The 14,804-nt window shown below is 32.9% G+C and overlaps 1 protein-coding gene across 1 annotated transcript; it reads right to left on the bottom strand.

The window, feature by feature from the left end:
• Nucleotides 1-7,350: 7,350 nt before the first annotated feature.
• On the bottom strand, nucleotides 7,351-12,980 carry LOC123669485 (aromatic-L-amino-acid decarboxylase). Its single transcript, XM_045603094.1, has 5 exons — nucleotides 12,718-12,980; nucleotides 11,311-11,545; nucleotides 9,655-9,904; nucleotides 9,358-9,506; nucleotides 7,351-9,077 (listed from the first exon to the last, which is right to left on the bottom strand). Exons 1-5 carry the CDS (start codon nucleotides 12,795-12,797, stop codon nucleotides 8,361-8,363), a joined length of 1,431 nt encoding a protein of 476 aa, XP_045459050.1. The 5' UTR covers nucleotides 12,798-12,980; the 3' UTR covers nucleotides 7,351-8,360.
• Between the last annotated feature and the right edge of the window lie 1,824 nt (nucleotides 12,981-14,804).

Below are 14,804 nucleotides of genomic sequence, written 5' to 3' on the forward strand. Positions count from 1 at the left end.
TAGAGAGAAAGCGAGATGAAGTCGAGTGCCATCGAAGTGCAGTAGCAATTCTACGTTCTCACTAATAGTAGTAAAAACTTTAATACAATCGTTACCACACAACGTGTTCAGATTAATCTCTATCACTATATCGGTAATATGCTAGGCATGTCGTTAGAATTTTAGTAAAACGCAAACTGTCAGACGCGTTAGTGCGTCGACGCGTTGGCGCAACTGTCACTGGTTTATGGCTGTTACGCTGACGGTTGCGGGTTCGATCCCCGCACATGACAAACATATGTATTGGCTATAAAGATGTTTGCAGTGGTCAGGGTGTTTATGCAGTTCCTGTGGTTCTCCCCACCATGCCTTGAGGAGCAGGTTAGGGCCCGGACTCATGTCCACAGAGACGGCGTCGTACCGATGCTGTGGACGGGTCGCACTAGGTGCGCCGCGCGCAACTTGACAGTTGATATTTCGCTGTTTGTGTGCTCGGGCGTCCTTTCCTGGATATGGATGGCAAAAAAGTTTTTCTACTGATGTTACTAAGACGACGAATGAAAAAGAAACAGAAACAGAGAAAATTTGAGTAAATCCATAAATTTATACAATGAACCAAGACGGAGTTTAACTATTTCAAAAGCAAAAATGGAAGGTTACCTATTTCAAAAGAAAATATGTAGCGCCAAAAATACGAGTATGTAGGCATGAGAAATTATTTGAAAAACTACTTTTTTTTTTTTTTTTTTTTTTAAATATATAGACTAGCGCTTGACTGCGATCTCACCTGAAGGCAAGTGCAGATGCAGCCTAAGGTGGTGCGCGCTTGCCTAGAAGATGCCTATTCACTCTTGATTTAAAGATACCCAAGTTATAGTTCGTTGGAAAAACGGAAGCCGGAAGGGCATTCCAAATTTTTGCGGTGCGTATTAGGAACGAGGAAGCAAATCGTTTAGTGCGAGGTCGTGGGATTTCAACCACATAGCGGTGCAGATTCATGCGATGCCTTGCGGTTCGGTGGTAGAAAGGTGATGGTGGAACCAAATTGTATAGTTCTAGAGCACACTACTTACCAAGATAGCAAGCACCTCGTTCACAAAAACAATATGTGTTCAGAAAACTTGTTGATCCTATGGAGATGCTTGGTTTAACAATCGGGTGAGAAATTAAACGAACTTATCATAAATCAAAATATGTTTATTTATTACTAGCCGTGAACGCGACTTTGTCCGCGTGGAAATTAACAAAAAATTATTGTTCAGTTCGCAGAGTTATAAAATAAATAAATTTCTAAAATAAAAGTAAGTAGCTTAAGTTACTCTTAATTACTCATCTATCTGCCAGTGAAAGTCCCGTCAAAATCGGTCCAGCCGTTTTAGAGATTAGCCGGAACAAAAAGACAGACAGACAAACAGACAGACAGAGAGACAAAAATTGTAAAAAATGTTATTTTGGTATATGTACCGTGAACCGTGTATACATCCATATGCATTTGTAAAAAGCGGTTATTTTAATATAACAAACAGACACTTGTCGCGCGTTAAATAAAATTATCTAGAGAGTAATTATATTTTTAACACGATGAACAAAAATAAAATAAAAGAACTAAAATACTAAAAATAACAGATTAATTTATTATAAAGTACACATACTTTTTGTTAAAAAAAGTTAACAATCTTTTATTATTATTAAAATTAAAATTGTGAACACCCAACTTATAATAAAAAAAAAAAACTATAGCACTTAATTAACAAAGGTTCGACTTATACCTGGCACATGGTTGGAGGTTAAAAAAGTCACTTAGCCGATCATGCTCCGAAGCACCATGTGGCACCGCCCGTAGCACCACCTTGCACCACGTGGTTAGGCTCACGCAGCTCATCACGATTTCAGGCGACGCAAACAAGCTTCGCCGACCGCCACAGGGTCGGCAACAATAGAACCGCGAACGTTGGGCAAATTGTCTCGCCACGTGGACAGGCCAGAAGCATACGGCACCGCTCGTGACTGCCACGCCAAGGACACCAACAAATCGCACCCTGAACCTGGCCGTGGCTGGAGACGAAGGAAAAGGAGGAGCTACTCGCCCAAAGCGCTTATATACTGATGAGTTAACCCTTACTCACCTGATCTCCACCAATGGCCCCCATACGCAAAACCACACGTCACAAGAACCACACTAAAAAAATGACAACGTTTAGCAACAGAAAAGAGCAATTACGCGCCAAAACAAATCAGTAACATTATATATGTTACACACTCCAATATTATTTCTTTGTATAGATTTGTAGTGTATTTTTGAACATTGTTTAAATTCTGTGACAACGGCTTGATGGAATTTGAATTTAGCTATCTCTAGAGCTGAAAATTATTTTGTTAAATATCACAGCACACGGTTCTTGTTATTTTGTACAAAGTAGAATAACTTTTTTGCGATCCATATCTAGACAAGCACGTCCGAGCACACAAACTGCGAAATATCAACTGTCAAGTTGCGCGCGCCTCACCTAGTGCACACCGTCCACAGCACCGTGTTACGGCACGATGCCGTGAAATGTTACGTCACGACGCCGTCGCCGTAAAACGATACAGCGCCGTGCCGTGTTAGGCTTCGTTCACACGGCATTGTCCTGCACGTTTTTTTGCAGTATACGTCTTAACGTATAAATAGTGACTATACAACGTCCACAGATCCATTCACACGTCGATTGTACTGCAAAAAAACGTATACCACTTACGTTTAAACGCATACTCAACGGACTTGTCAAGCAAATCGAATGAACTTTGACGTATTCGGTTCGCAGTGGCATATGGTATAGCTTTGTCTCCTTCACACGACACGATGTAATACGTTTTTTATAATAATAATTTTTTATAATAATAATTTTTAATATGTAATAATAAATAATAATTTTTCAAATGTTATCGTTCGCACAGATTTTTGATTAATGGGATGTACCCAAAACCTTCTATTTTGACGGCGGCGAGACCGGTGGCGCCTTCGATACCAATATAAAAGTACAACCAACCGTGGATCCATCAGTGACGTCTACTCACTGTGGCAACTGTGTGAAAACTGCGGCTATTCGTTTTTACACGAATAAAAATTTACCATATGAACACCAGGTTGACTATACGTTAAATAATTGTGTTTGCTCGCAAACGAAAAAAAAACCGACTTCAATTACATCGACGAGTAATACAACGTAGATCGACGACAAAATAGTCAAGTAACTACGCGTTATCAAAGATTACTCAAAAAGTAGTTATCAGATCTCATTAAAATTTATATGTGACCACATGACAAACATCAGCTTTCGATTAAATTAAAAATTATTAAAATCGGTACACCCAGTAAAAAGTTATTGCGGATTTTCGAGAGTTTCCCTCGATTTCTCTGGGATCCCATCATCAGATCCTAGTTTCGTTATCATGGTACCAAACTAGAGATATCCTCTTTCCAACAAAAAAAGAATTATCAAAATCGGTACATCCAGTAGAAAGTTATGCGGTATAATACAACGTAGGTCGACGAAAAAAGCGTCAAGTAAAAACGCATTATTAGATATAACTCGAAAAGTAGTTGTTAGATCTCAAATAAATTTAAATGGGACCAATTGGCACACAAAACCTTTCGATTAAAACAAAATTTGTCGAAATCGGTCCACACGGGCAAAAGTTCTGATGTAACATACATAAAAAAAAAAAAAAAAAAAAAAAAAAAAAAAAAAAAAAAAAAAATACAGTCGAATTGAGAACCTCCTCCTTTTTTGGAAGTCGGTTAAAAAACGACTTCAAAAAAACGTGCAGGACAATGCCGTGTGAACGAAGCCTTAGGGTGACGGCGCCGTGCCGTGGACATAGAGCCGAGCCTTAAGCCGTCGGTCCCGGTTTGTATCATGTACATCTAATAGCGATCGTTACTCATAATAGGAAATATATCCGCCAACCCGCATTCGAGCAGCGTGATGGATTAAGCTCTGATCCTTCTCTTATATGGAGAAAGAGGCCTATGCACAGCAGTGGGATATTAGAGGCTGAAACGTTATATATATAATAAGGACAAAATCGAAAAAAAAATTCAAACAAAACCTTGATCGTGAAACTCATTTTAAATCTGTCAGTATTAAGAAAAGAGGTAAGACTACTGTACATTCTTTTAAATTTACTCAGATATCTATTGCCAATATCTATGGCTATTGCCAATCAGTGCAGAAAAGAAAAAAGATTTAATGGACTTGATGCAGTTAGTTGATGAGCCATTTCGTGAATTCTATGTGAATTTCAAGATTACGAACTGTGTTCCCTCAGATCCTGATCTGGACGTGGATAATCCAGAGGCCTATGCCTAGCAGTAGGATATTACAGGCTGAAGCAAATATACCGGTCAAAATAGACATTTACAACTTTTGGTAACCCAGTGAAAAAATGTTTAAATTTGCCATAGATGTGTGTTAAAAAGTGTGGCTTTAACCACAACATACCAGAAACCATTACCTTAAATTTTCGGTGGGCCTCGGTCAGCAAAAATTCACGCTACGCCACTGGAGTACTGTATATATGTATATAAAATATGTAGTTAAAATAAATAATTTTTGTACTTTATTGTTGGTTTTGATAAATTTTCTATTAGTGATAAGGCCTACTTTGGACCTTTTAAAGTTATAATTTTGTATTTCCTTATGTAATTTCAAATCATTCCATAGTATAAAACAAAGTCGCTACCCGCTGTCTGTATGCTTAGATCTTTAAAACTACGTAACGGATTTTGATGCGGTTTTCTTTAGTAAGGAAATAGAGTGATTTCAGAGAGATATTTTTTACATTGTATAATACATGCATAATTAATAGTAGAGGAAAACTGATCGTTTTTGCAGCCGTGCGAAGCCGGGGGTCCCTAGTGGACGATAAAGTGTTGAATAAATAAACAAATATTCAGAGGTAATCCCGCCCTTCAGTCGAATTCCACCATCTATGGTGTGAAACGTATACAGCGTATGTAAGCGTACCTCGTAGCTATTTTTTTTGGAACGAAGTTCCTTACGGCAAGCTTGACATTTGGCTGGGCGACCGAATTGAAAAAAATGTGATACTAAAACCGTAAAAAAATATATAACGGAAGTGACGTAATATCAGTCACACGACTGTATAATATGACTTTTGTAAGACTAAAACATTACTAATAAACTTTTTTTTTAATTATTTATGTAATTTTATACTGTCGACAAAAATAAATAAAGACATATGTTTTTTTATTTCACTTAATAGTTTGAATTATTATTACTATTATTATTTTGTTTGATTTATTTTATTTTACTTTATTTGTTATTTTCTAAAATACTAAATTTCCTAAATAATTTTATGTACTTAAATAAAACCAATCAACAAAAATTAAAAAAAAAATCAAGAACTAAAAAATATATATAAAATTCAACATTTTTTTTTCAAATTGTGTTGTTTCTATACTATCTAAAGGAACTTCGTTCCTACCTGGTGTCCCATGACACCACATAATTTTTCAATTTTCTTTCATGAACAAAATAAAAGGTAGGTACTATATCTAAAATATTATAAATCAACTACCTTATACAAAACTACTAGAAACTTAATAATTTAAGTCGACAAATCGTGTTTTCATTTTTAACCGACTTCAAAAAAGGATTAAGTTACTCATTTCGACTGTATATATATTTTTTATATAGGTTCGCGGATAACTTCATCGTTTATGAACCGATTTTGATGATTCTTTTTTGTTGGAAAGTAGATATCCCAAGAGTGGTACCATGCACCAGCTCAAATTTTTTGCTCAAAATTAGTTACCTCAGTACCTAAATTAATTAATACCTCAGTTTATTTAAATATGTTTGTAGTATATTTAAATATTATGTTCTTCTATTTAAATTTCTAATTATATAATTAAATATTGAAATTATAATAATCATTAAAGACATTAACTCCGTTCTAACACCAAACAGATGACTATAATGTAACAAAGCACAGAAAAAAATTAAATGACGTAAAGTGTTTATGGAAATACTTAGTAATTATTTAAATTTAAAAAAAAGTACCTGTTTACAGTGGCGCATGGGTTTTTGCTGCCCCATTTTTTATTTTTTTACAATTTTTAACGGAGCTATATTTCTTAAAAAAAATATACAATACAGAACAATCAAGTATTAGTCAACTTGCCTGTAAATACCGGTTTTTATAGCTATTAGGTGTATATGATAACAACCATTGGTGATTTTGCCGCCACCAGCTAGGCATTATTGCATTCCAGTCTTCTTGTCTAAAATTCCAGTATACCTCAAAACTACCGGTCTCTATTGCTACTCTCATTCCACTACTCATCTCAATGAAATTCGAAGAATTGAATATCTTTTCGTTCGTCTTTTTACGCTTTTGATAGATTAAATTAAAATCTAGTAAAATTTAAATCTTGTGACGTCTTTGTAATACATCATTATAGGTATAAATAAATAAATAAATACATATGTACACAATACACACACGGTCGTCTGTTCCTAAAGTAAGCAACTTAATGCTTGTGTTATAGGTAACAGCCGACTATAGATAGCTACAATTTTTTTTCAATAAACATACTCATAAATAATACATATATAAATATATAAATAAATATTTATATTACACCCAGACTCGGGGTGGGAATTGAACCCACAAACCACGGAGCAGAAAGCAGGGTCACTACAAACTGCGCCAACGGGCTAGTCAATAGCCAATAGTATAGCAATATATTAGTGTTTTTGGGTTAGCAGTTAAAGTTGTTAGTGTTCATAAAGGCATTTTAATCATTCGTCATCGGAATATCTTATAAAATTAGGGGAATATCAATTGCGAAAAAAGTCGAGGATAAAATTAGTGTATAATAAGTATAATAAAACAATTACGATTCTTCCAATGTTTATTTTTTGGTTTTCTAAAAATATTTCTGACATTTATTAATAGTTACATATAAAAAAAATTACAAAAATTATCATAAACAACAATAAATATACCTGATTATTTATTTTATTTATAACGTACAAACATTGTAATACAACAACGAGGAACTCAAATCTGAAGTTGAAAAGTTAAAAAATTAAATATATCGACTTAAGACTTAACAATTCACGTAGACGTTCATATTGATAAAATCAATCAAATATCGAATGTGTTAAAAAAACCACATGACAAGCATCAGCTTTCGACTAAAACAATAATTATTGAAATCAGTAGGTATATTACCCAGTGAAAAGTTATGCGGTATAGGTAATACAACGTAGGTCTACGAAAAAATAGTCAAGTAAATACGCAGTATACGATATAACTCGAAAAGTACTTGTCAGATCTCATTTCATTTTTAATAATAAATAAATAAATAAATTCTTTATTTGATCAAATAATGTACAATTTCATAAAGAACACACACATGACACGCACGACCTTTCGATAAAAAAAAATCGTCGAAATCGGTCCACCCAGTCAAGATTCTGTAAAAGTCGGATAAAATATAATGTTTTGCATTCTAACAAAACAATTATTATGTGTTGAATAAAACACACATCGTTGTATGAAGAAGCAATATGTGAATTTCTTCTTTATATAGGAATAAAGCTTAACATTTATCAAAATCCAGTTTAATTTTTACTTTATTCAACCACCAGAAGGCGTGCCATAAACTATCACGCGCTCGACGGCTGCCATGTAACCTCATAGCATTTGTAAATTTCATTGAGCCAACAATGTAATTTTAAGTCAGTAACAATAGTAAAATTTAAAAACTTTTTAAATAATAACATAGTGTATTCAAAATTTACAACTAGGTGTTCGACGAAATACTTATTATATTTATATATAATTTCCAAGTTTCATTAAAAAAATAAATAAAATAAAATATTCTGGTACTGAAACCCATCCTAATTATACATCTTGGGAGGATGAAGAAGGTATCTAAACATCCACAACTTAAAAATTCTCTAGAAGACAAGTAAACACAACACAATAGCAGGAAATGACCTTTTAACAGTAACAAAAGACAAAATTTAAAAATCTTATTAACGTACTGGAACATATAGCATGAGATAATTATCAATAGTTATAAATTCCCAAATGTTTCTAAGTTTTTTTAAGTACATTATATACGCAATTTTATCTTAGCATTTTTATTGCTATATTATATTGAAATTATTATATAGACAATTCGTGCAGCTATAAATTATCCGTTTAGCCACATTCTACATGAATACACACGAAACATTTAATATAATAAACATTTTTATACGTGTCTAACAAGAAAATACTAATTATTATTCATTGGCCTTAATATTAGCTCTAAAATCATTTAATATTGTAGACATCATTGTACTAGAGTTTGAAAAAAATTAATTTTGTGCGAGTACTTCATCAGCAGCAGCCTTAACTTCCTCCCAAGAAACATGAATATCACTTTCCTCGGAGTAACGTGAACAAATTGCTAGCCTTAGGAAAAAGACATCATCAACTTTAGAGGGCACCAGATGAATCTTACCACGACCGTTAATACGTCGCAACAATTCTTCGTTTTTATCATTGTTACCTTTTAGACGGAAACAAACAAGGCCCATTGTTACTTCTTCGAAAATTTCAAATCTTTCATCTTCGAGACAAAATTTTTCGAAAAGATGTGCCAAAGCTATATGTTTACGAATATGTTTCTGAAGGTTTTCGATACCGTACAATCTCAACACAAACCAAAGTTTAAGTGCGCGGAAACGACGACCGAGAGGTATCTGCCAATGTCGGTAGTCTGGAGCAGATCCCTGTTGATCGTGTTTCAAGTAGAGAGGATCAACGTTAAAGGCATCGACGATCCAACGAGGTTGTTTGAGCCACATAGCGGAGCAGTCGAAGTTAACTAGCATCCACTTATGAGGGTTGAAGTTGAAAGAATCCGCTTTCTCAACGCCTTTCATCAGATAGCGATATTCCGGGCAAATGAAAGCAGATCCGGCATAGGCTGCGTCGACGTGCAACCAGATCTCATTTTCTTTGCACACGTCACCTATTTCATCCAGGCAATCGAAAGTACAAGACGATGTGGTGCCAAGTGTAGCCACAACCTGCGATTGATTATTAGTAATATTAATAAATATATTATAATGTTATATAGTAATTTATAGTATATATATATATATATATATATATATATATATATTATATACATTATTTACTATCTACAACTTCAAACTTTTCCCTTGTCAAACTTAACAAAGTTTCAGTGCAACCAAATTTTTCATCAAACAATTTTCGCATTTATTAATTATTTGAGTACACAAAATTTTGGTGTAAATTTTAATATTTGTACAGTTGAAATATTTTTAAATTCAAGTTATTACTCACGTAGAATGGTATAAGTCCATTACGTTTATCTTCATCAATAGCCTCTTTTAATGTATCACCTCTTAGACGTCTTTTATTATCCGGCTTCAGCGTACGAAGCTTAACGCCACCGAGGAGACCGGCCCGCTCCACTGATGAATGGGCTTGTTCTGAAAAAAATTAATTTGCTATATTTTATATGGGTTAAATTTAAAATTCTTATCTATAAATAGTATCCCATAAGTTAGAAATGCAACGTCTATCTATAATCTATTAAAAATATGAAGATTTATTAATACAATACACAATCACACTTACTGTTACAATATCCAACAAGTTTGGATAGAATTTCAAATTCAGTCCACTCAGGGTGTTGCTCTTTTACTCTTTGCATAACGCGAGCTTTTGCTCCAAGAAGAGCTACTAAGGTAGCTTCACTGGCTGTGCCTTGGATTACACCACCAGCTTCTCCACCAGAGCGAGCTAAAAATTCATCTGGAAGTCCAATCATTTGGCCGAGCCAATCCAACATAACGACTTCTAATTCCGTGCATGCAGGACTGGCAATCTGTAAGCAATTACGATTATAAAAGGACAAGCTCATCACCTACTATTAACAATAAACAGTAACATAATTTATAGTAAGAAATATATTGATGACCTTACGACACAATTTTATATGTTTGCAATATAGTTAGGTCACGAACTGTATGAAGAAAAACAGCCAACCTATCCGCCAACCCGCATTGGAGCAGCATGGTGGATTAAGCTCTGATCCTTCTCCTACATGGGGAAAGAGACCTATGCCCAGCAGTAGGATATTACAGGATGAAGCGAAGTGAAGAAAAACAGACCAAGAAAGAAAAAACACGTAAATTTATTTAAAATCTTGGTATATCCGTATGTATTATATTATTATAGTATTTAAAGACTCAATCGCTGGGCAAAGGCCTCTTCTCTTATGAAAAAGAAAACCAAGAAAAGAAGAAATAGTAATAACAGACCACTATCTGATCCTAGAATTAGATATCGTTTCACGTGTTTTATGCATTAAGAAATTAATACAGAAATGATGAAATCATTAGCATAAAACAACTTTCGATAGAATTTCATGTGGTTAGACGTGTGTCATTTATTTACGCTTAATTATTTATTAGCTTATCTTGTTTCTAAACTACTGCTTCTAATTGACTGACTGTTGTATATAGATTAAAAATAGTACGAGTATATGCGGCCTAATTTATTGCTTCTCGCTTGTATCTAACATGTCAGTTGATAAAATAATGCATCATCAATCATCAGCACAATAACACTTCTAGAGTCAATTTTTTTTTATATTACAGTTTTAGAAGCTTAATTATTTCTATATACATAGATGGACTTTTTTTTCAAAACTATTGTAACAAGTTTGAAATCAATGTATGAACATGTAATCTGCAATGAATTTTGTTGTTAAGTAATTTATTATTTGATATGTATTCGTTTACGTATTATTAAAATTGTTTTGTATTCGTACTTGTTTTCCTTGTCCGCATTTTTTACAGCAACTAGTTTGCCATTGACATTGGTTCTCAGAACGCGATGTAAGTTATTCTGAATATTTGTTATCCAAGAGGACAAATATATATTAAAATTCATTGACATTCATAATTAAAATATGATTTAAAAAACGCAAATAGATGAGATTGCAACAAGGCTTATGTCCTCATAAATACCTTTTATAACTCATGTCGGATTCGAAGTACAATTATTATAAACGCAGGTTCCATAAGTATGTTTAGTACAATTCATTTTTTTAAGCTTGAAGTAATAAATTGTTTAAACAAAAAAATGTATATATTATGTATAAGAAAAAAGGTCTCGTTAGTTTTTTGGGTCGCTGCTTTGTTGTATTATATATAGTATAAATTCAATTTAATTTGAAGAAAAATATTATGAAACATGTTAGCTAAAGATAGATAAATAAATTGGTACCCAAGTAAATCCAATACAGGCTATAGCACCGCTGAGCATATCAGCCACGATGGCGGGATATGAGTTAGCCGTGGGGAAGTAGGCGTGGAATCGCGGCGATTGCCAGTGGGTTACCCCAGACATCACAACCCGTTCGATGTCATCCATCACAGCGGTCCACGGTTCCGGCTTCTCTGGTGCTTGATCAGGAATCAATGGTCGAAGGTAACCTGGTTTTACAGATGGCACCACTTGCCTGGAAAATTTATAATATCAGTAATTAAAAAAAAATATAACATATAAAAGGTTTATCTTAAACAAAATTATTCATTTTCAATTTTGTATGAGGTATATAGCGTAAGCAGTTATTCCGAAGAATTTTATTGTACAGAAATTTACCGCTGAATTACACAAAAGTTCTTATTGAAATGTACAGAGCGCATGCTTTGACGGGAACAAAATGCATACTGGTTTTGATGATTCAAAAATAATAATTTCGATCTTAGAAGTAACATAAACTTTTACAACGATAAAGAAGACCTATTTGAAAGGCTTAATGAACCAATATAATTAGGAATTATTCCAAAGGTAGGACATATGGTGCTGTTTGAGCTAAAGACGACAGACGTTGAACAATCTCGATCGATTGAAGATCGAATGAAACGTTTTCTCGTCTACGAAGAGCTATTTCAACGATAGAAAAGGAATGTTTTTTTTTTAGATCAAAATTTTAGTAGCGATGATAATATATTTTATGATAATTTTAATGTTCGTAAAAAATTAAGGAAAAGCTTAGCGAAGCAACGATATCGCTCGCAATGTAAGTAAATTATGGTCCTAAAGTATTTTTTGCATTTGTGGTGAATCGAGTTCTAAAGCAAATATGGCCTGTACATGAGCTGAGACACATACGATGCTTTTTTGCACCAGAAAGCTCAGTATATTAATTCTTTTATATCTTTAGATGGCACACTTACTAAAAATAACATTTCTACTAAGATATCAAAAAAAGAACAACTTTTGGATAGCATTACTCTTCGTTTTCCCGACGTGGAATTCGAATAATGCTAGATAGATGGAATAAAAGAGAGGTGCAATTTTTTGTATATACCTAATGATCGTATTTTTATATTTCACACCATAATTAAAACAGCCAGAAATTATTCAAGGAGTGGTAAAATTTTAATAGATTTCATCCGCAAATTTCAAAAAAAATAAATTAGAACGTTTTTAAGTTGCTGTGGGTACCTAATAGTAAAAAAATTTAGTTCTCAACAAATTTACCGCTGATCTGATTGTGGATGCCAAAGAAGTTGTTGTTCAGTTACTCAAAGTAAGTTGTTTGAAAAGCAAATGAAAGTGTGACAAACATTTTAGATTGCAAAACATTATTGTCGAATCTATTGTTAATACCCAAAGACATACTACCTATCACGTATATTTTCTAAATACTCGACGATGTAATCAGTCATCGCCTTGGCGAAATCCTTGAACTCCTTAGCCTCCATTGGTTCTGCAAAATGTGCATAAGAGTTAATAAAAGCCAAAAACAAAAATTTATATTCTATAAATCTATATATTGTTCATCTATACTACATACATAAGCACCAATAAAAAGCAAAACGAAGACATTAGCTAATTCTATACTGATCTTCTACATTCAGCAGTATTGAATATAAATTTAAAAATATTAGGAAACAAACCAAATCTCAGCTTTAAATTCGGATCCGACATGACAGACCTTTAAAAATAATTCCATTCTTTAAATATTAGTAATAATAATAATATATGATTAGGTATTTATTTGATAATTAAATAATTATATTTAATTAAAATGGTTCAATTGTTATACAAAACATTTAAAAAAATCTGTTAAATATCTCAATGCCGAGAGAACGGCGCAGAAGTAGTTGCACAACTCAACGGACAAGTGGTGCGAGGTTACCTGCAGACCTCGTAAGCACATGGGTAATGAACATTATTAGAATCTCTTTTGAATCGTATTTCCAAATTTAATGTCATTAAACTTGGCCACTACATTTTTTTTTTACACTACTGTGTGTAGTTACGTAATAATAATTTTGATAGGTATGTATTAAAATGAATGCACATTTTTTTAATTATCGGTATACGTCAAATAAAATGACGTAGGTAAATAAAATTATATTTTACAAGCTGACCTCGCAAATTTTGTTTTGCCATATATGTTATTAACCCCTTTAACATTATAACTTAGGGGTATGAAAAATAGATGCTGGCCGATTCTCAGACCTACCCGATACGCACACAAAATTTGATAAAAATCGGTCCAGCCGTTTCGGAGGAGTATGCTAACTAACATTGTGAGACGAAAATTTTATAGGTATATAAGATTGTATATATACGACAAACATTTAATTGTAGTTATTTAAAAATATGCCAATTACAAACTACACTGTCAAACTATTGTTGGAAAAAGTCATAGCTATATTTTATTTTCGTAAAGCTGTCTCCAGTTGAAAATTTTTAATTAAATTGACGTAAAATAATTTTAAAAAGGTTTATAAATATGTTGAATTTAAATGGAGACTAATAATTGTACTTGGTCGCAAGCGAAAAAAAAACAACTTCAATTTACATCGATAAGTAATATAATTCTTTTTTTTTCAGTAATATTATTATATACGCATTATTAGGTATATCAGAATACGATAATATTTAAATAGGATCGAATTACAAGAACCAATTGTCGATAAAAAAAAACACATTGAAAAACAGTCAAATTGAGAGTCCTTTTTGGAAGTCGGTTAAAAGTAATATAATAGTGTCCTTAAATATTTGCACCTACGTGAAAATTAAAATCTTACAAAATGATATCTTACAATATCATGATAAAAGAAGCTTGTAATCTTTCCTCCCTACCGTCATTAACATAATTTTATAAGAGATTTATTTTTGTTCATTATCTCAAAACAAACGTAATTATCACTAATAACTACGATATTTTTTGTTAATCAATTCTATTATAATTCATTGATGGTCCGGACCAATTATATCAACTTACTCTGTATACAATGAATTTTGTATAAGAGGGTTAGCATGAATCATTTAAGTACTCTAAATTTATTTTCAAGACGAGATTCTAAAAAATGATAATTTTAAATTTAAATGTAATCTAAAGAGAATGAAGAAATGTCGTAGATTCTTTTAAAAACTATGTCAATGAATAAAATTGAATTCAACAATACGGATAACAAATTTTCCATTTATATTTTATGACTACCTGTGCCTGCGACTTCGTCCGCGTGGTATTTAAAAAAAGTTATCGTTCAGTTCGTAGAGTTAATAAATTAATAAATTTCTAAAATAAAAGTAGCCTAAGTTACTCCTTACTACATCAGCTATCTGCCAGTGAATGTGCCGTCAAAATTGGTCCAGCCACAAACAGACAGACAGACAGACAGACAGACAAAAATTGTAAAAAATGTTATTTTTGTATATGTACCGGGTAAACATCCATATGTATTTATTAAAAA

This window comes from Melitaea cinxia, chromosome 3 (genome assembly GCF_905220565.1).
Source record: "Melitaea cinxia chromosome 3, ilMelCinx1.1, whole genome shotgun sequence".
NCBI lineage: Eukaryota > Metazoa > Arthropoda > Insecta > Lepidoptera > Nymphalidae > Melitaea > Melitaea cinxia.